This window comes from Asparagus officinalis, unplaced genomic scaffold (assembly GCF_001876935.1).
Source record: "Asparagus officinalis unplaced genomic scaffold, Aspof.V1 AsparagusV1_Un291, whole genome shotgun sequence".
NCBI classification, from domain to species: Eukaryota; Viridiplantae; Streptophyta; class Magnoliopsida; order Asparagales; family Asparagaceae; genus Asparagus; species Asparagus officinalis.
This window is the reverse complement of record NW_017972556.1, coordinates 72,246-94,172: the sequence shown is the minus strand read 5'-3', so window position 1 is coordinate 94,172 and position 21,927 is coordinate 72,246. Positions and strand designations below refer to the sequence as shown.

Below are 21,927 nucleotides of genomic sequence, written 5' to 3'. Positions count from 1 at the left end.
TTTGATTAGAGGGTTTGGCGGTCGACCGTGGTGAATCATACCCAGGGTTTGTACACGTATTCGGTCGACCGGTCTTGCACCGCGGTCTACCGAACAACCCCAAAACCAGCTCCATGTGTCCAAAATTCCAGTTCTTCACCAAACCCTTCGCCAAATCTACATCCGGTTCCTCTTACATCCTTTTTAAATCAGCATGCATATTCATATTCATATTCAATTTTAGCAGAGATATGAAGATACACCTTCCTTACCTAGGCATTTCTATATTCGTATCCGCGGTTGTAAGCTAACATGAGCATAGTAATCATCTTAGCCGAACCGTTTGCACCCCCGCTCACCTCCCTTCATACCTAATCATGTCTTAATTGCACTGGCGATGAAATTCGCCCCACGCACCCTCAAAACCCCACGTGCAGTTCCTCAAAACCTCGATTTCCCGCGCTGTTTAATGCTATACTTGTTGCTCCCCTTCATCCTCTGCCCGGTTCCTTTTGGTGACAACCCCCACACGATCAGTCCTTTGCTCTGTCTGACACGTGCCCATGAAAGCCGCAATTAAGCATCCTCGTACCAATAAAAAAACGTTATCGCATGTTTTCAATATATATATATATATATATAATTTATAATACTCTTCTCATTGCCGCCCAAAATTCTGCATGACGAGCCAATCTCCCAGCAACAAGTTTCCACCGCCTGATATCCATTGTGCAGACACGTGTCCTCCTCTGGTTCTTCCTCCTCCTCCACCGCCCTCTCTATCTCCGGCGAAATTTCAAATACCCGAAACTTCAACACTAAGCAAACCCCTCCTATAACCCACAGCACACTCGGGCTGGACACAAACTGCTCAGGATGGAGTCTTTCTTCCGAGGCTGCGCTCTCCCCGCCCAGCGCCGAACTCCTCCAAGAGCTCCGCTCACCGCTTCCCCGCGAACGCAGCCGCTCCTCCTCAAACCCTGATCGACCGCGTCTTCGCCCACTACCATGGATATTACCATGAATAAGCTCCGCCTCGCCCGCAAGAGATGTATTGCTGATTATTCTCTCCCTCGCTGGTACGAACCCCTACGAGGCCACACTTTCCTCTGCGATCACCGGCTTGGAAACCGGTCAATGGCCTTCTTGCCCTCCTCGCCAGCCTTCGAGTCTGCTCCTCTCGCAAAGCAGCTAAATCGCGCGATGGAAAGTTAAAGGCAGGAGGCCAGGCCGCCTCAGCCGCGAAGGGAGGCTGTCAGAAGGAGGATTGGCGGAGGGTGCAGGATAGGCGATGGCGAGTTGCGCAGAGGTGCTCGGGCTCATGCGCGGGGCCCGCGGACGCGGGAAAACGCGTCAGGCTGTCGAGACGGTGCTCGGGTCGCTCAGGGTTCTGGCAGGCGTCGACGCAGATGCTGAGCGTGTTGGAGGACGGTGAACCGGGCTTGGTGGAGATCACTGACGCGCGGCACCAGACGGCGGATTCATCGGCTCCGGGCGCGCAGCCTGCCACTTCCGCATTCGCGGTCAGATGGTGGTGCGAGCGGCGGCGTGGGCAGCGCACACGCTTGCGGAGTCGAGGAAGAGCAGTCGCCGACGACCACAGCTGGTTTGGGGGAGTCCCTTAGTCGTCAGCTGAATAAGACCAGAGCATCAAGGCTTTGGTTTGAGTTAGGGTGTTTAGGTTGTCAAGAGTCGAGGGTGTTTGAATGAGTTTCCTTGTTTTCGAGCTACAAAGTGTGCACTGGTGTTTGAATGAGTTGTAACTCTTTGTTTGTCTTTTCTCTCGATCTCCAGGGGGTTATCCGCACTATAATGATTGCTCAACTACAATATCAGTACATATATTATTCTCAACAAAAGTAATAAGCAAAGAGGAAAACTGGATTTGATTCCGGAAGAAATTGTAAGTGTAACTATAATCAATTTTCAGATCATAGTTGTTCGTTGCAAAACAATATAATTGTTCAAACAAATAGAGGAAACCACAACAGACTCTTACAAACTGTAAAAGCCATAGTGACAGGTTTCCTGCGCATAAAGCAACTCATACATTCATTTTAGTTTTTCACTCAATTCATTAAAGCAACAATTAATTTAGTCTGAACTTAAATACAGTTCTGAAATTAAAATTCTGATTGATCTCCATGAGTCTCACAAACTATCCACATAAAACCCCTCACATTATAACAGGATGAGGATAAATGACACCTTTATCTGTTCTCTTCCTTCAAGAAATCAGACTAGCGGAGGCTGATTATACTTGGTTCTGCAGTGTAATAGCTGTGTGCATGAAACCCAAGAACTGTACCAATTGTAGGCATACAAAACCCTCACCCTCTTAATCTAAGAATGCTGCCAAAGGTTCTCTGTGCTCTTTATTCTCAAGATAAAAGCATAAAAAAAGGACTTCCGTTCAATATGGTTATTCATGGCATGAATCAAAGTTTGCCTTTTGATGCAACCTTCAGAACTGTTTTAAACCCTCCCTTAGTAGGCTTCCCCCACGGTGAAACCGAAGGTCTACCTCCTTTAGTACGACCCTCACCTCCACCATGAGGATGATCCACTGGATTCATGGCAACACCACGAACAACAGGGCGCCTACCCATCCACCGACTCTGACCCGCTTTCTTAAGCTTTCTTGCACCATGTTCAGGATTAGAAACTATTCCAATAGTAGCCCTGCATCGAGAGTCAACCCATTTCTCAACACCCGAAGGCATCCGAACCAGACATTGCGCGTCTTGCTCCTTAATCACTTTAGCATAGGTTCCTGCAGATCGAGCCAGCTTTGCACCTTGACCCGGGCGCAACTCAATATCATGTACCCATGATCCCATTCTTATATCAATCAAAGTCATGCAATTACCCACTTGCAAACTCAAATCAAGCCTCTCATAGCTAATCTCATGTAGCTTCTTCTGCATATCAGCACCATGATCAACCAGCAAAAGCTTCTTGCTTTGCAAAGGTTTGGGCAAATCACAGTTCACAATAGTCTTCCCAGGCTCCAAATGATCGCTAGCTATAATATAACTGACAGGCACACAGCCCTCCTTTGGCCCTTTGCCTACTTTAGGCTTATAAGGAGCTGCATTTTGATAAAGAGACCGGGCATTAGATAAAGCATAGGAAAGCACTTGGGTTGGGAGCAAGTTACCATGTTCAAGCTTAGGTTTCGATTCCACAATCACCGAGCTTTGCCACGAAAGGGCTGCTTTCCGATCAATCGACCGAGTCTTCCACCTCCGGATCTCATCAAGAGTCAAATTCTCTCCAATGGCTTCCTCTCCCGCTGCTCGAGGAGCGAAAAATGCCGGCCTTGCTCCAGCTACAGCGATCCTCGGGAAACGAAACCCTAACAAACTGGGCAAAACAGTTGGATTCTCTCCCTTCGCATCTATGGGGAGAGTCGAGAGCGAGAAAACCGAGGAGATGGAAAATTCTAGAACTTTACTTTCCGCCGAGGGAGAGAGATCGTCGGTCTTCCTCTGACCTCGACGCAGGAGATTGACGCCGTCGATCCAGCGAACGAGGGCGACGCGAGAGGATCGATTGGGATCGTACTCAATCCTCTCCACGACTCCAGTCGCCGGAGTGTTGCGCTTGAGATCGACCGTTCGCTGGAGCCGCTTCGATCCGCCGCCGCGGTGGAAGGAGGTGATGCGGCCGGAGGAGTTCCTGCCGGCGGTCTTGCCGGTGGATTTCGATATCAAGGCTTTGAGGAGACGGTCTTTCGTCATTTTGTTCAGCCTATTCAAAAGAAATTTATATCATTTAAATGTCAAAAATTAAAATAATATGCAATTTATCTCAATATAATTTTAACCAAAAAACCTAATCCCAAAATTGTAAATCCTAAACCCTAGAATTGAACATTCTATGCGCTAAAAGTAAATTCCAGTGACAGCAATCATCATACAAAGTTAATTTTAACCAAAAAACCTAATCCCAAAATTGTAAATCCTAAACCCTAGAATTCAACATTCTATGCGCTAAAAGTTAATTGCAGTGATAACAATCATCATACAAAGTTAATTTTAACCAAAAAAAACTAATCCCAAAATTGTAAATCCTAAACCCTAGAATCGAACATTCTATGCGCTAAAAGTTAATTTCAGTGACAGCAATCATCATACAAAGCATTTGAACCACCTAGAGAGAAAAACCCTAGAAATTCATTTTTGAGAGAAAACCATAGATTTCAACATGTTAAAAGAGGAGAGAAGGAAAAGAAATTACCTAGAGATCTTGAGTAAACTTTTGATTCGAATTTCGGCCGCAGAAATGGGGTGAAAATTGAGATCCGATGCTTGGAGGAGGGAGAGCCGACGGAAGAGGAGAAGAGGGAGGCGGCAGATTGAGGTGGGTTTGGGGGAGTCGGGGCTCGGTGGGTTTATATAGTGCGGGGGCCCAGAATAAACTACTTCGGGAATTCGTTGGCCAGCTATTAAATTTCTTCGGGACTCAGAAGCATTTTTTTAGGGTCACTGCATATTAGTCCCTTAAATCATCTTTAATTGGTAAGAGAGTCCCTTAAATCTCATTATTTGCCAAAAAAAAAGTCTTTCAAATTATGTTTTTCATTGCCAAGTCATCCCTTTGGTAAGTGCAATTATTAATTACGTCATTAACTTTGATGGAAATGGATAAACAACTTGTTATACTTATACCCCATGCTACCATTTACAATCTGACCGACCCATTTGATAGTGGGCTAATACCCGCAACCCAAAACCCACCAAGCGTTATTCTTCAATGGTCATAACATCCCTAATGCCCTGTTTGGATGGAGGGTAGAGAGGGGGAGGGGAAGAGAAATGCAGCTTTCACCTTGTTTGGGAGTTTTTTTTAAGGAGGGTAGAGAGGAGGAAGGAAGGGGAACGAAGGGTAAAATTGCTTGGTTTTCTTCCCTCCCCCCGATTTGGGCGGTAGAGGAGGGTAAAGGGGTTAATGACATTCTTACCCCCATCAAAACAAATAAAAGGGCTGATGTGTTATTAGTATAAATTCATGGGGTTTTTCTTTTTTAACCCAAAGTTTTACCCCCACTTATTTAAAAACCCATTAACTTTTCCAAACATCAATACACCCATTGTATCTCACCCCACTTATTTCTAAACCCAATATGTATAATACACCCATTATTACTGTATTTATCCTCAAATTCACTACACAAGCTCTCTTCTTCCTTCCTCTTCTCCTTCAATGACCACCACCAACCTCCTCCTCTCCCCTTCCTTCACTTCCCCTCCTCCCTCAAACCCATCAACCTCTCCCTCCGCTGCCCTTTATCTCCCCTCGCCGCTATGTCACCCACCACCGTCAACCTCGAATCGGATGAACAGCCCACCAACGGTTTCGACATCGACTCCCCCCAGTTCGCCGACATGGAGGCAGGCAAGGATCTGAAGCACTTGTCGTCGCCCACCACCTGTTCGTTGAATTTACGCTTAGTGTTCTCTGATGTATGTCATGTGAGCTTGTAATCAATTTTTCAGATTTTGGAAAAGTGCAACTCTTTATAGTAAAGTGTTACATATTGTGATGATCTTTTGTAGTGGTGATGTGTAATTGTTGTTTCACGCTGTAACTATGTTCTTATTGTTGAAACTGTGTCGTTTCAGAGTTGAAATTGTATCGTTTTTTAGCAATGCAAACGTGTGATGACATGTAAGATGTGTTGTTTGATCAATTGATGATGTGCAAGATGTGTTGCTTGATCAATTCTTCACCTCAACGAGAGGTCGTCGCTCAATTTTCCAGCTTTAGGAAAAGTATAACTATTTATAGAAATGTATAGCACCTTATTGATAAAGTATAGCACCTTATGGTAAAGTATAGCACTTTATGGCAATAGTATAGCACATTATTGATAAAGTATAATACTTTATGATTTCTGGAATTTCTGCAACGTAATGGGATAAACCAAATCAGTTTTTTTCGGCGCAATGCGAACACTTGATGACGTGTAAAATGTGTTGCTTGATCAATTATTCACATCGACGAGAGGTCGTCGCTCAATTTTTTAGCTTTAGGAAAAGTATAGCTCTTTATAGAAATGTATAGCACATTATTGATAAAGTATAGCACATTATAATAAAGTATAGCACTTTATGGTAATAGTATAGCACCTTATTGATAAAGTATAGCACTTTATGGTTTCTGGAATTTCTTCAACGTAGTGGGATAAACCAAATCAGTTTTTTTTGGAGCAATGCGAACACTTGATGACGTGTAAGATGTGTTGCTTGATCAATTATTCACCTCGACGAGAGGTTGTCGCTCAATTTTCTAGCTTTGGGAAAAGTAGAGCTATTTATAGAAATGTATAGCACCTTATTGATAAAGTATAGCACCTTATGGTAAAGTATAGCACTTTATGGCAATAGTATAGCACCTTATTAATAAAGTATAGCACTTTATGATTTCTGGAATTTCTGCAACGTAGTGGGATAAACCAAATCAGTTCTTTTCGGAGCAATGCGAACACTTGATGACGTGTAAAATGTGTTGCTTGATCAATTATTCACATCGACGAGAGGTCGTCGCTCAATTTTTCATCTTTAGAAAAAGTATAGCTCTTTATAGAAATGTATAGCACCTTATTGATAAAGTATAGCACATTATGGCAAAGTATAGCACTTTATGGCAATAGTATAGCACATTATTGATAAAGTATAGCATTTTATGGCAATAGTATAGCAAATAAACATGTCTGTTCAAACGGTTATTACAACCGTTTGGACAAGTCAAAATAGCCCAAACGGTTTAAACCGTTTGGGATAATAAATCCAAACAGTTAAAATCATTTGGGCTCTTAAAAAATCCCAAACGGAGGTCCCAGACGGTTTGAACCGTTTGAGATATCTTACCCCAAACGGTTAAAACCGTTTGGGAGTTATGTTTAGGTTTTTAAAAGTCATTTTTCTGATCCGTTCTCCCCAAAATTTTCAACCCAGCACCAAAATCCCCAAAATTTTCAACCCAGCGCCAAAATCCCCAAAAAATTCACCGCACCCTCTCAAATCCCTAACCCCCTCCACCTCCCTCATCTCCCCAAAATTTCCAACCCGGTGACAATGCCTTGCGCTCACCTCCTCCCATCCCCTCGCTCCCCCCTCGCTCACCCGCCTCTCTCCTCCTCTCTCTTCGCTCGAAGCATCACTCTTAGCCTCCCCAGGGCGGTGACCGGACTCAGAACTTGGAGATGCCAAAAATCTAGGGTTTTGATGGCGTTGAATCCTTTGGCGGAGGGAAGAGACTCAGATGGGGACAGTGAAGATGAGGAAGAAGATGGAGGAGGAGGAGAAATGGTGAAGGACGCAGCTCCGGAGAGATGGGACATGCTTGGGTCTGGGCAAGCTATGGTGATTACTTTAGTTTTGATTTTGATGCTTTTTAGTTGGAAGCTTTTTCCCCCGGTTATTTTCTGTGCAGTTAGTTGTGTAAATGTTGGAACTTGTTTAATTTTGCTGCCTCAATTATCATTTTAAGTGCTGGTTTTAGATCTGAGTTCTCGAGATCAATGCCTGCAATTGCTGTGCCATATCTTACATTTTAGTTGAAGTTGAAACTATTGGAACAAAATATAAGTATCTCGAACTATTGATAAAAACTTCATGGGGGCTTATATCAGTATTTCCATTTATAAAATAAATACACGTCTTATATCAGGAATTCTATTATATGAAAATGGCATCAATGGCATTCTTGCTGATGAGATGGTAAGTCATGATACATGCTTAAATTTGTTTTGCACTGAGGTTTAGCTTTACTAAATGAAGTTTACCGACTCTTCTTATGTTAGTGTGAAATCTCTTGTAAGTTACTGTCATTTTCCCCTTGATACCGCAGTACACGATTGAGAAAAAGGTTATTGAGAGGGCATATAAGAAGCTGTTCTCTATATGCCTTGTTGTGGGAAATGTTATGGAAGGAGATAATTAAGCCCATGAACTAAACTAACTACATAACAAACTAGTTCAGACGTATATCTGAAAATTCACAGCTGTCCTTTTTTTACTTTACTTTTTATTTATGGATGTTTTTAAGTTTTTACTTCACTCCTGCTACCCCATAGTAAGAAAACCCCTATTCTCTAAAGGCCTGATACACGTGGCATCTGTTTTTGTACGTATTAATTTGTTTTTATTCTAATTTAAAATATTTTTGCTAGCTTGATAGCATGCAGAACATCATACAGGGAGTCTATAAGGACAAGGATGACGTTGCATCTCTTCCAACATGAATCATGTGATTTTAACTCATGGGAGTTCCATATTTATATTTAGTTCCGGTGGTAATTTCAACTGTGATTCTTCCTGTGGACCTGTACTAGTATTATTAAGCACTGAACTTGTCGATTAAAATCACTCAAACTAGAGTCTAACATAATTGATCTTTGTGATGTTAAAACAAAAAATTTCAAGCCACTAACTGTTTATGATTATACAGGTTTCCTCGCAAGCTCTGACTCACATCATTAAAACGAACCCACGTATGAGGTGTTTGAAAGCAGCATGCTGTAGGAACTTGTATCAATTCAAAGATAAGAGCATGCCAGATATTAGTAGTTCTACCAGTGAAGATCTCTTCCGTGAATTAGGCAAGACATGCATCCTGGAAGAAGTTGCATTTGGCTGGGGATTTTCTTCTTTTCAACTAGAAATGCTAAAACCTTCCATTAGCAAACTAAGAGCCATTACGTTTGGCCTTGGTGCATCACTAGACAATCAGACACTCTGTTGAGCTTTGACTGAAAACTGCCCGAGTTTAGTTGAGCTTTCATTGTGAGGGTGTAAACTTCTTGATTCAAGTAAGAAACTCATAATCTTTTTTTTACTACAGTTTTTGGCTGTCTAATACTCATTGGATTCATGTTTTACACTAATGTAATACGTATTAAGCATAGGATGCTGCTGTTGCACTTTGTAGGTTCTCAAGAAATCATTTCATCTGGTTGGCCAGGATTGACGTTAATCCACTTCGAGGTTTGTAGACTAGTTAAAGGTTTTCTTGTTTAGTGTTATGCACCATAAGTTAACCATGTAAATTCCATGTAAAGAGTCATTATTAGTACACAATTAACATGATAACTGTCACATCTTCTACTGCCATTTAGATTAGCTAATTGAATTCTTTCAATGTAAGTTGTTGTCAAGAGAAATTGTAGAAATTCTCATCAATTGTCAGAAATGCTAACAATCTGGCCTAATATTTGTGTAACGAATGTTTTATCTATCAGGATCAGAAAGGATAAATAAATCTTAAGGTCGTGCAGTTACTCTTAAAAATTCAAAGTTAGAACTTTTGGTTGAAATAGACTAGTTATTAATTATTATTATTTTTTACTTTTTTTGTCACTTAAGTCTAACATTAGTACGTTTATTTTTTCGTAAATATATGACTTTTCATTGGCTTGTTTTCATTATAGAAATTGTATGATCAAGGTGCAAGGAAATTGTGGATCCATAATACCGGTCCCCTTGGTTGCTTACCTCAGAACATAGCTCTATTTGGTAAAGATCCATCGAAATTGGATGACTTTGGATGCGTAAGCGCTCACAATCGGGCTGCTAAGCTTTTCAATTTACAACTTCATGCACTATGTACAAAGTTACAGGGTGAATTTGGAGATGCAAATATCACTTACGTCGATATCTTCTCTATAAAATCTGACCTCATCGCAAACTACTCTAAATATGGTTAGTAACATTTTCATTCTTGATTTCATGTTTTCTTGCATTAGAAAGGAAAGCAAATGGGGAAATTACACCCCCCAAAAAAAATCTTCCTGTGATTTGTAGGAATAACTTGCGTAAATATTTTCTTTCAGGATTTGAGAATTCTACGGCAGCATGTTGTGGATATGGAGGTCCACCTCTCAATTATGACAGTCGAGTTGGTTGTGGGCAAACAAAGATTTTGAATGGAAGTTCGGTAACAGCAGAAGAGTGCAGTGATGCTACTGAGCGACTCTACATGCGAAACATAAGAATAAGTCGCTGTATGGCGCACAAGTGTGGGCTTGAGTTCCAGTCAGCAGAGGCCTTCAAGCCAGTGCACAAAGAGACCATAGTCATGGAGTGGACCTCCTCAGAGCTGCGCACAATAATAGTCAAGGAAAGAATAAAGTGTGGAAGCAAATGGTGGGTAGTATTTAGCAGCATCCAAACTTTGTTGCATTCAAGCTTTGTAACATTATTGTACTAGATTGAGTGTAATTGTAGATGACACTTTTTTACCATTACAAAAGCAAACAATAGACCGGTGAGTAATGGGGCCAGGTGGTTTTGTGTTCAGAATAGCACTTTTTGAGACATTTTTTGTGTATGTATATATTTTTGTTTTCAATGTGATATATTGAGAAATTATTGTGTGAGATGTGCATATTAAGTGTAAGCATGTAGATATTTAAAATAGCTAAAATTAAAAAATGATAAAAATAAACAGTCCAAACGGGTAAAACCGTTTGGCCAGAATTTGGTCCAAACGGTTGCAATCGTTTGGACAGAGTTTTGTCCAAACGGTTGAAATCGTTTGGACCAAATTCTGTCCAAACGGTTTCACCCGTTTGGGCATTTTTAACAACCCAAACGGTTGTAACCGTTTGGGATTTAACCGTTTGGGCAAAATCCCAGACGGTTACAACCGTTTGGGATTTCGCCCAAACGGTTACAACTGTTTGGGCGACCGTTGGGGAAAACTCTTCCCCAACGGTTTTAGCCCAAACGGGTTTTTTACTCGGCCAAACGGTTGTAACCGTTTGGGACTGCATTTGCTCAAACGGTTAGAACTGTTTGGACAGATCAATTTTGTACTAGTGAAATGTTCATTAAAATATAATATACTTGCAAGTTACCATAACTTTAGAGGAACCCCAAAAAAATGATAATATGTAAGACAAAATAAACTTTAGCCAATAAAATTCAATTTAGCACATGCTTCATTTGTCTCCATGACGACCTTCAGTGCATACACCTACTCACCAAAATCAACATTTTCAAATTTATTTTTCAAAATCGACCTACTTTTAGCCATGTTAGTGTGAAGCGTTGTTGTCAATTTTAGGGGGAAAACTAGTTTTGAAAGTCTACAGGATTGGAAATCCTATGTAGTTAGTGGCCTACGCTAATCACTTAACAATTCACTAATTATATCATATTCACAATCCCATATATATTTTTCTCCGAAACTTTTTACTGTATTGTTAGTTGGCAAAGTGGTTCAAAGAATAAGTGATAAGTTATAGGTTGAAAAGGCATGAGTTCGAATCTTAGCCAAGTAATGAATTAATTTTTCTTTTACTTCTAAATTGATAAATAGAAAAATAAAATAATGTTGGCAATGACGAGATTCAAACTCAAGCTAAATCAGTTATTTGAAGTCTAACTCGCTTTGAGCAAACCACCTAGCTAACCACTGCAATCATGTTTAATTTGAACTTCAAATTATATACGTGATTCCCAATCTTGTATAATTAGTAAACTTTGTTAATTACACATGATTAGCAATCCCGTACATTGCAAAAATTGTGTTTGATTAGCAATCCCGTACATTGCAAAAATTGTGTTTTTTCCATAATCGACTCCCTTTCAACAACCACTGCTCACATGGCTGAAAGTACGTTGATTATGACAAATAATTTTGAACTAGTTTGATTTTGGTAATTAAATATGTGATGTGGTCTATTTCAAAAATTTCTCCATATATATATATATATATATATATACATAACAACTAATGGAAGCCCCAATTCAACAGCCTTCACATTCGATATCGGGAGTTACAATCTGACGACTCTCATATTTCCAAGGAGCCAAGACGAAGATTACAAGAGGACGAACTATGTAAAGCTCTAGCAAAAGAGACTACAAATTGACGGTCTCTTCATATTAGAATGCAGATATCTCTCAAACCGTAAGGGATTTGGCAAAATGGAGGAAGCGAACCGAAGCCTTCGGCTGGGTTCGGATGGATCCATCTCGTCGAGATAGCCGATTTTCATATATAATTTGTTCAATTCCGACGTACGGTTTGAAAGTTATGATATGTTCTTCGTAGCAAGTTATGTTCTGGAGTCCGTCTGCAAGACCGGACTTCGTCAGAACATTGGACTTAGCCTGAAGCTCGCCAAGCCCGCCTAAGGTTCGCCTCTGCATTACAGAGCCAAAACACACACGGCAAACCAGCGTTTTCAACATCAAAACGCAGAGTTAATCTCTAAAACAGCACGAACTGTGCGTTTTCAGGCCAACTGTGCGTTTTCAGGCCAACTGTGCGTTCACAGGCTCAACTGTGCGTTTTTAGCCTGAAACAGGCCAACTGTGCGTTCACAGGCTCAACTGTGCGTTTTTAGCCTGAAACAGGCCAACTGTACGTTCACAGGCTCAACTGTGCGTTTTTAGCCTGAAACAGGCCAACTGTGCGTTCACAGGCTCAATTGTGCGTTTTCAGGCTAACTGTGCGTTTACAGGCTCAACTATGCGTTTTTAGCCTAAAATGTCCCAACTGTGCGTTTAAAGGCTCAACTGTGCGTTTTAGGTCCAGAAATGCACAGTTCGGGCCCAGAACGCTGTTTTCAGCGTTTTGACTCGTTCAAGCACGATTTGAACGGTTTCAGAACCGTTTTCTCCCCAATATTTTAGGGGATCACTACCCTATCATGGAGAGATTTATGAGGGGCAGTTACACCCCATTAAACCCTCATTAAGGAGATATTTAAGGGGGCGATTATACCCTTAACCCCCTATAAATACCTCAAAACTCAACTGAGTTCGGGCTCTCTCTTTTGGGGCTGACTTTTTGGGGATCCTTGATCGGGCATCTGGATCCTCTTTTTTTGGAGGGGGGGAGCTGACTTTTTGGGGATCCTTGATCGAGCATCTTGCCGCGTTCTGCAGCAACAAGGAGTTTTGGAGACCAGCAACAGGAGCTTCTTCCTTGGCTTATTAACCGAACTTTCGGTTCAAATCAACTCTTTTTCAAGAGTTCAAACTCGTTCAGAGTTATCAACTCGATCAGAGTTCAAAACTTGCTCTGCAAGTTCTTCTAAAACTCGTCAGAGTTATCAAATCGATCAGAGTTCAAAACTTGCTCTGCAAGTTCTTCTAAAACTCGTCAGAGTTATCAACTCAATCAGAGTTCAAAACTTGCTCTGCGATTTCTTCTAAAACTCGTTCAGAGTTATCAACTCGTTAAGAGTTATTTTCAAACTTGCCACGCAAGTTCTCCACAGCATCGAATCATGAGGAGAAGACTATGTTCCAGTGAATCAAGACGTGCGGATCGTCAACAGAGAGCAAACTCGACGCGAGCATTCGAGGGAGGCACTCCACCGCTACCAAGAAGAACCCAGTTTTAAACAAAGGGGAGAATCAAATTCATTCTCCTCTCTTTTGTAATCGGAATCCAAATTGTAATTGATCTTGAGAGGAATACAAGTCAAATTTTTCTTTCACTGTCTTTTACTTCAAATTTCCTACAAACAAAAGATGGCGACTCTGCTGGTGACTAGCTTCTCTGATGAAGAAGTGGTGGCGCAATCCGACGTCAAGCTCGCTGGAACAACGGTCGAAACTCTCGTGGTAGAGTTTGATCAAGCCAAGTTTGAGAAGGCCCTCTCCTCCGGATCCCTTAGCCCCAAGGCTATGCGCAAGATCCACAAAGTTTCCGAGGAGATTAAAGCTCCAGTTGTGGCCAACTCATCTAAAGACTATCTCCCATGGGGGTTGCACTGTTCATACAGTCCCCTCTCCAGAGGAGAAGACTCGACTTCGGCACAACTCAAAAAAAGCCGATCCTCCAATCAACGCGAACTCCGCGTTTGTGAGCCTCAACATGAGCTCTGCATAAGCCAAGCTAAACGCAACCCTCAAGTGTGCGTTTCCCAGATAGAACGCAGCCTTCAGAGGCGCGTTCCAACACCAAAACACAGACTTCAAAACTACGTTGATCTGGCTGAACGCAACTCTCAGGAGTGCGTCCCAGAACCAAAACGCAACTCTCAGGAGTGCGTTCCAACATTTAAACACAGACATCAAACATGTATTGATCTGGCTGAACGCAACTCTCATGAGTGCGTCCCAGAACCAAAATGCAACTCTCAGGAGTGCGTTCGACAAACTGAACGCAACTCTCAGGAGTGCGTTTCAGAATCTGAACGCAGATCGCAGGACTGCGTTTCACTAGCAAAACGCAGACTTTGGTCTTGCGTTAATCAAGCTAAACACGACCCTCGTGTTCCTTCTTTGGAACGCGTTGTGATTCGTCGTGTTCAAAATGATCAACATGGATTTAAAATTCATGTTTGCCAAGAACCAGTCCCATCCTTTAACGGACATGGGGTTCCATCTCTACCCTCACGCTCTGTGAGAGGTTCATCCCAAGTCTCTGACTTGCGAGAATGGCTGTTGATATTCAACCGACCGGCGAACGTCGTTTTGCTCAATAATCGATGACATTCTCATAGGAAGAAGACTTTAGAGGATGAATACCTTGGAGTCACTTCTAACATGGTTGGCAAAGAGAGATCATCAACCCCTAGTTCTGATGAGTCAGAGACCGATGGAGAAATCGCTAACGAGTTTGAAGGAGTCTACCAACGCACTCGGACGCGAACAGGAGCCATTCCCTCTGTCAACTATCGGAAGTTAGCCAGAGGAATCAGTTCCGATGATCAACACTCAGCCATCGCGGAGTCTCAATCATCAAGCTCTTTCGTTGAGCATGAGAACTTCGTTCACATGACAGAACATTCTGAATGTCTTGCGAAGAGGGTTACTGAGCAAGATGCCATGCTCAAATCTCAACAGGAGGCCATCAATGAACTCATGGCCATGTTGACTCAAATCGTCGCAGACAAGGCCAAATCGCAGGAGACAGATTCGACGTTTAGGCAAGAATCTTCCCGGAGAAGAAAAGCGTCTTCATCCCGACCTCACACAAGCAAAGGGAAGGGAAAAGTGGTTGATGATGCGGCTTCTGACCAAGAAGCCCATAGCCTGGAATCTTCCTCTGATGAAGGAAGAGAGACTGAGAACGAACAGAATCTTCAGTCTGCCAAAATGGAAGAATTGGAAACCCGCCTCAAAGCCATTGCTAATAGAAGCGAGCTCCAAGATGAGGGAGTTATCAGACCCTATCCTGCCGAATAGCAGCCCCTTATCCTCCAAAATTTGAAGTCCCGACGCTACAAACTTTTGACGGCACGGGATCACCGAATCAACATATTTATCATTTCAAGTCACAGACTGGAAATATAATATCAAACAACGCCATACTGGTTCGATTGTTCATTGGCACCCTCAAGGGAGTTGCCTTTGAATGGTTCAGGAAACTGCCCGTCGGATGTATCCAAAAGTGGGCAGATCTAGAGAGACTATTCATGTCAAGATTCTTTGAAGAGGATACAGAAGTCTCCATTCATACCCTTCTCGCCACTAAGCAGAAGAAGAGGGAATCCGTCAAAGAATTCGTCAAAAGGTTCCGAACCATGGCTCTCCGGTGTTCGTCAGGTATGACACAATCTACTTTAGTAGAGACCTGTCGACACAACTTGCAGACCGACCTCCTAGCCCGAATAGGAGTTGCAGAATGCTGTTCCTGGAGACAACTAATCTCTCAAGGCGAACAGGCTCAAAAGATTATTGCCAGAATCAAAGCTGAAGAACAAAGTAGGCAGGATCAACCTGAGCAATCAGACCAAGCCCAATCTCCTCAGTCAGAAGGGGAAGATACTACGGCCACTGAAGCTAATCCTCTTCAGTAGGATGTCGGGTCTCTAAAAACTATCACGTTAATAATTACCTCTGATAGTCTATTTCCCCTAAATTCCCCCGCCAATCCTCTTCAAGTAGGATGGCGAGTCCTCCAAAACTATCACGTTAACATTCACCTCTGATAGTCTATCAACTTGCCAATCTTCTTTAATAAGATGGCAGGTCCATAAAACTATCACGTTAATAATTACCTCTGATAGTCAAACTTATCAGATAATAGCCTACCAGGTGATGTGACTCTATTCCGACTTCATGGATAGTGCCTCACTAGGTGATGTGCCTTGTCTACCTCTTTTTATCCCCCTGCTAAGTCTTAATCAAGACTGGGGGTTGGTTATTTGGAATCCACTGGATTAAGAGTAACGAATCTTTCACATCGTCGAGTTAACATTACACTTCTGACGATCATAATCCCCACAGAGTATGCATTCAGTTTGCATCATACACAAACTCTTGTCACGTTAACACTACACCTCGGACAAATTCACTTATCAATCCTCGTCAATAGGATGATAAGTCCCCAAAGTTGCTCCAATCGCAACATAAATCTTGTCACGTTAACACTACACCTCTGACAAATTCACTTATCAATCCTCATCAATAGGATGATAAGACCCCAAAGTTGCTCCAATCGCAACACAAATCTTGTCACGTTAACACTACACCTCTGACAAATTCACTTATCAATCCTCGTCAATAGGATGATAAGTCCCCAAAGTTGCTCCAATCGCAACACAAATCTTGTCACGTTAACACTACACCTCTGACAAAGTCAACTTATCGACTCTCTTCAATGGAGCGATAGGTCCACAAACCCGTCAAGTTAACACCACACCTCTGACGACCAAATCAACTTATCGACTCTCTTCAATGGAGCGATAGGTCTATAAAATATTGTTATGTTAACAATACACCTCTAACAGTCAAACCCCCCAGTGAACTTGTTAATTCTTTTTTAACAAGAATAGCAAGTTTTCATTATAAAATCCCCAGTGGATTAAAGATTTTCTGGAATTATCCTAGTGATAACAAAGAAAATTTTTGAATTTCACTTTAGGTGAAAATTCATGTCAAGTTAATACTACACCTCTGGCACTTCCAACTTTCTTTCGGTGTTTCAAGCCACACAGGAAGAAACGACACCAAAAATCCATGCCTTCACGCATGGGGAATTTTATCCCGAATCCTAAGTAGGGATAAGTCAACGCCTGACACGCGTTGCCGGGTAGCCTATTCCCGCAATAATAGCAAAGCCTACGTATTCAACATCGTAGCAGGTCGTTATTAATAACGCCAAAATCCATGCCTTACACGCATGGGGAATTTTATCATGAATCCTAAGTAGGGATAAGTCAATGTCTAACACACGTTGCCGGTTAGTCTTTTACCGTGAAAAGGACATCAAAATCTATGATTTACACGTATGGGGGACTGTATCTCGACCCCTAATTAGAGAAAGCCTACGCCTAACACGCGTTGCCGGTTAGTCTTTTCCCGTAAAAATGACAAAGTCTATGTATTCAAAATCATAGCGCTAAGTCTAAGAGAGTTCATTCTTTTAGCTATTCAAAATCATAGCATCAAGTCTAAGAGGGTTCATTCTCTTAGCACAACGTTACATGTGGAACGGACTTAGACAATCCACATGCTAGCCCGACTCAAACGGTAGTCGGTAAAGGCTTATCAAATCCGTTGACGGCTGAGGGTTTGCCAAAAATCCTATTCATGTTTGCAGGTTCAGCAACTTGATGGACGTGAGCCGAGACTTGAAACATATGGGCTAAAGATAAGTCTCACAGACTTAATCAAAAATGCATGAGAGCCACCTCCGCATCTCAAGTCGAAACGTCAAGGTCAGACCCGCGTTGCAAACACCAAAACGCCGAGGTCACACCCGTGTTCCAAATTCAACATGCAAGGGTGAAATCCGCATCTCAAGTTCAAAATGCAGGGTCCACCCCCACATTCCAGAAGCAGGATTATGGCGCATACCTTCACACAAGTCCTACGTAGCAAATCCCTTCAACCAAGATGCCTTCGAAGCAAGTGCAGAGAACAAATCCTTTACCACAAGGAATCAACAGCTCCAAGATCAGAGTTGAGATCCAAAGTATTCCAAAAATTCGTCCCAGTCAACCGCGAACTTTCGAAAACTTTGGAGGGGGTTCTGTAGGCTGTCTAAAAATCACAATAGATAGCTGATCCCCATCAAAACACCGATGATGGAAGTTACAATCTGACGACTTCCAGAAGGCTACAATTTGAGGACTTTCACGTAGAAGGTTACAATCTGACGACCTTCATAACAACTAATGGAAGCCCCAATTCAACAGCCTTCACATTCGATATCGGGAGTTACAATCTGACGACTTTCATATTTCCAAGGAGCCAAGACGAAGATTACAAGAGGACGAACTGTGTAAAGCTCTAGCAAAAGAGACTACAAATTGACGGTCTCTTCATATTAGAATGCAGATATCTCTCAAACCGTAAGGGATTTGGCAAAACGGAGGAAGCAAACCGAAGCCTTCGGCTGGGTTCGGATGGATCCATCTCGTCGAGATAGTCGATTTTCATATATAATTTGTCCAATTCCGACGTACGGTTTGAAAGTTATGACCTGTTCTTCGTAGCAAGTTATGTTCTGGAGTCCGTCTGTAAGACCGGACTTCGTCAGAACATTGGACTTAGCCTGAAGCTCGCCAAGCCCGCCTAAGGTTCGCCTCTGCATTACAGAGCCAAAACACACACGGCAAACCAGCGTTTTCAACATCAAAACGCAGAGTTAATCTCTAAAACAGCACGAACTATGCGTTTTCAGGCCAACTGTGCGTTTTCAGGCCAACTGTGTGTTCACAGGCTCAACTGTGCGTTTTTAGCCTGAAACAGGCCAACTGTGCGTTCACAGGCTCAACTGTGCGTTTTTAGCCTGAAACAGGCCAACTGTGCGTTCACAGGCTCAACTGTGCGTTTTTAGCCTGAAACAGGCCAACTGTGCGTTCACAGGCTCAACTGTGCGTTTTTAGCCTGAAACAGGCCAACTGTGCGTTCACAGGCTCAACTGTGCGTTTTCAGGCTAACTGTGCGTTTACAGGCTCAACTGTGCGTTTTCAGCCTAAAATGTCCTAACTGTGCGTTCACAGGCTCAACTGTGCGTTTAAAGGCTCAACTGTGCGTTTTAGGTCCAGAAACGCACAGTTCGGGCCCAGAACGCTGTTTTCAGCGTTTTGACTCGTTCAAGCACGATTTGAACGGTTTCAGAACCGTTTTCTCCCCAATATTTTAGGGGATCACTACCCTATCATGGAGAGATTTATGAGGGGCAGTTACACCCCATTAAACCCTCATTAAGGAGATATTTAAGGGGGCGGTTACACCCTTAATCCCATATAAATACCTCAAAACTCAACTGAGTTGGGATCCTCTCTTTTGGGGCTGACTTTTTGGGGATCCTTGATCGGGCATCTTGCAGCTTTCTGCAGCAATAAGGAGCTTTGGAGATCAGTGACTTGGAGGAGCTCTTAAATCATTTTGGAAGGCTTTTATTGAAGCCTTTGAGATTATTCGGCCTTGGCTTATAACCGACTTTCGGTTCAAATCAACTCTTTTTCAAGAGTTCAAACTCATTCAGAGTTATCAACTCGATCAGAGTTCAAAACTCGCTCTGCAAGTTCTTCTAAAACTCGTCAGAGTTATCAACTCGATCAGAGTTCAAAACTTGCTCTGCAAGTTCTTCTAAAACTCGTCAGAGTTATCAACTCAATCAGAGTTCAAAACTTGCTCTGCGAGTTCTTCTAAAACTCGTTCAGAGTTATCAACTCGTTAAGAGTTATTTTCAAACTTGCCACGCAAGTTCTCCACAGCGTCGAATCGTGAGGAGAAGACTATGTTCCAGTGAATCAAGACGTGCGGATCGTCAACGGAGAGCAAACTCGACGCGAGCATTCGAGGGAGGCACTCCACCGCTACCAAGAAGAACCCAGTTTTAAACAAAGGGGAGAATCAAATTCATTCTCCTCTCTTTTGTAATCGGAATCCAAATTGTAATTGATCTTGAGAGGAATACAAGTCAAATTTTTCTTTCACTGTCTTTTTACTGTAAATTTCCAACAAACACGCACCATCAACGTCATGAATATCCTTTCCAACTGAATCACCGGTGTTTGGTGAAAATTGATTAGGTCCACTACTTTGAGAACTGGCTGTGGGAAACATCAAACCTTGTGGACTGCCCTCCATCATCCTCATAAAGTAAGAGAGAGTGTGTGAGTTGGTGGGGATTTGTGCCTACTTTATGAGGATGATGGGGATTGTGCCACATAGACGTCAAGGAGGGAAATTTCCTCCTATGACAAGGATACCCATTAGACCATATGCAGCAGGGGGTTTTCCAAGGGATATTTGAAGGCAGCAGGGGTCGGATGAATCTGACAAGCCCACGCGCGCGCCTTGATGCAAGCAGACACATGGCGAATTTCTATTGGGCACGAGCTTTTTTTTTCCTCCTTATTTTTATTTGATATTTTTTGAGATAAATACAATGAATTAATTTATAATTTTTATACCATTAATTTTCATTTTTCAAACTCTATAAATAGAGACTAACTTTGTGTCATTTGGACACCAAAAAAAATCTGAGTTTCTACACCCTATTCTTCTTCTTTCTACAATTTGAAGCTAGTTTCTTCATGGATCCTTCACAAAACTATCCTAATTTTTCCTACAACTACAACTTTCCTAACCAACCTCAAAATACCCTCCCTCAACCACAACATCCAAATATACAACGCCCCGAAAATACTCAAAATACGGGGATGCAGCCCAATTTTCAAATGCCGTACATGATGCAACCAAATTTCGGCATGCAATATCCTTATCTCCCTTACGGTTATCCTCCAGTTCCGGGAAGCAGCTATGTTCCCTCTCATATGAATTGTCCTAACACGGAGTCGAGTGAGCTAGCGACACCCTGGTTTAGTATTTCGGCATGCAATATCCTTATCTCCCTTACGGTTATCCTCCAGTTCCGGGAAGCAGCTATGTTCCCTCTCATATGAATTGTCCTAACACGGAGTCGAGTGAGCTAGCGACACCCTGGTTTAGTAGCGGATCTACAGATATCTCAGAATTTTCCACCCAAATGTCTTTGGGAAATGTTGGTGGGGATACTCCTCACAGTTTTCTCCCTCCAACCCAACAATCAGCAAAGAGATCAAGTTATGAAACTTGGACCACCGAAGACAACATACTTTTACTAACTGGTTATTTTCACGTTAGTAATGATAGTGAGTTGGGGAACAACCAAAAGGGTGAAACTTTCTGGGGTAAAATTACACAGTACGTGAATGAGAACGCCAAAAGTGGAAAGGAGAGGATTGTGTCTCGGTGCCATATTCATTTCAAAGACATCAACAGAAGGATATCCAGTTTCATTGGCTGCTACAGTACTGCATTTAGGGAGAAGCGTAGCGGTTGGTCCGATGAAAACTACATATCCAAGGCAAAAGAGTTGTACTTTGAGAAAATAGGTACGACGTTTAATTTGGTGGATGAGTGGAAGGTGGTTCGTAATCAACCCAAATATATGACAGGAGGAAATGCATCCGGTAGTAGTGGCTCTAAAAGAAAGAGTAGTGGTGAGGATGTTGAATCATCAACTCCTACCCTTGTACGTCCAGAGGGTAGGGATGTGGCAAAGAAGAAAGGTAGAGCTTCCTCTAGTAAAACATCTGTGTCAAGGAAATCAAAGAGGGCAATTGAGGAGGAGTTATCTAAGCTAGTCAGTGCTCATGAAAAATTTGAAGAGAAAAGATCAAGTACTGCTTCAGCTATGAATAACCTGGCTCATTCCAAGAATATGGAGATGTGGTTATTCTTGAAAAACAAACCAGATCGTGACGATGAAGATGAAGAAGCTTATAATATGTTGAGGAAGAACCTGTTTGGAAAATAAGACCTTCTCAGGAAGTTATGATTGTGTGCTTTTTTCTGATGTTTTTGTGTGCCGTTTGTTTAATTTTGGAGTTGTGTGGGTGCCTATGTTTGTTGAATGTATTAATAAAAGTGTTGTTTATGTTTGAATAAAATTGTTGTTTATGTTTCAATAAAGCCGATTGATATTGACTTCTCACTGCATAATAGTACAAAAGATACAATTACTACTCAC

The 21,927-nt window shown here is 42.1% G+C and overlaps 2 protein-coding genes across 2 annotated transcripts; one reads left to right on the top strand and one right to left on the bottom strand.

Moving 5' to 3' along the window:
* Positions 1 to 2,052: 2,052 nt before the first annotated feature.
* On the bottom strand, positions 2,053 to 4,346 carry LOC109827559 (60S ribosomal protein L2, mitochondrial-like). The gene is made up of 3 exons (XM_020394564.1): positions 4,222 to 4,346; positions 3,140 to 3,732; positions 2,053 to 3,070 (listed from the first exon to the last, which is right to left on the bottom strand). Exons 2-3 carry the CDS (start codon positions 3,720 to 3,722, stop codon positions 2,418 to 2,420), a joined length of 1,236 nt encoding a protein of 411 aa, XP_020250153.1. The 5' UTR covers positions 3,723 to 3,732; positions 4,222 to 4,346; the 3' UTR covers positions 2,053 to 2,417.
* A 16,402-nt stretch (positions 4,347 to 20,748) lies between these two features.
* Positions 20,749 to 21,714, top strand: LOC109827554. Its single transcript, XM_020394558.1, has one exon. The coding sequence runs from the start codon at positions 20,749 to 20,751 to the stop codon at positions 21,712 to 21,714; it is 966 nt and encodes a 321-aa protein (XP_020250147.1).
* Positions 21,715 to 21,927: the final 213 nt, after the last annotated feature.

Bases quoted from the DNA above. Each gene is read 5' to 3' on its own strand.
- LOC109827559 (XM_020394564.1), bottom strand. From the start codon at position 3,722: ATGACGAAAGACCGTCTCCTCAAAGCCTTGATATCGAAATCCACCGGC. The intron at 3,071-3,139 runs GTAACTTGCTCC...ATCAAAATGCAG, and splicing joins GAAACCTAAGCTTGAACATG to CTCCTTATAAGCCTAAAGTA.
- LOC109827554 (XM_020394558.1), top strand. From the start codon at position 20,749: ATGCAATATCCTTATCTCCCTTACGGTTATCCTCCAGTTCCGGGAAGC.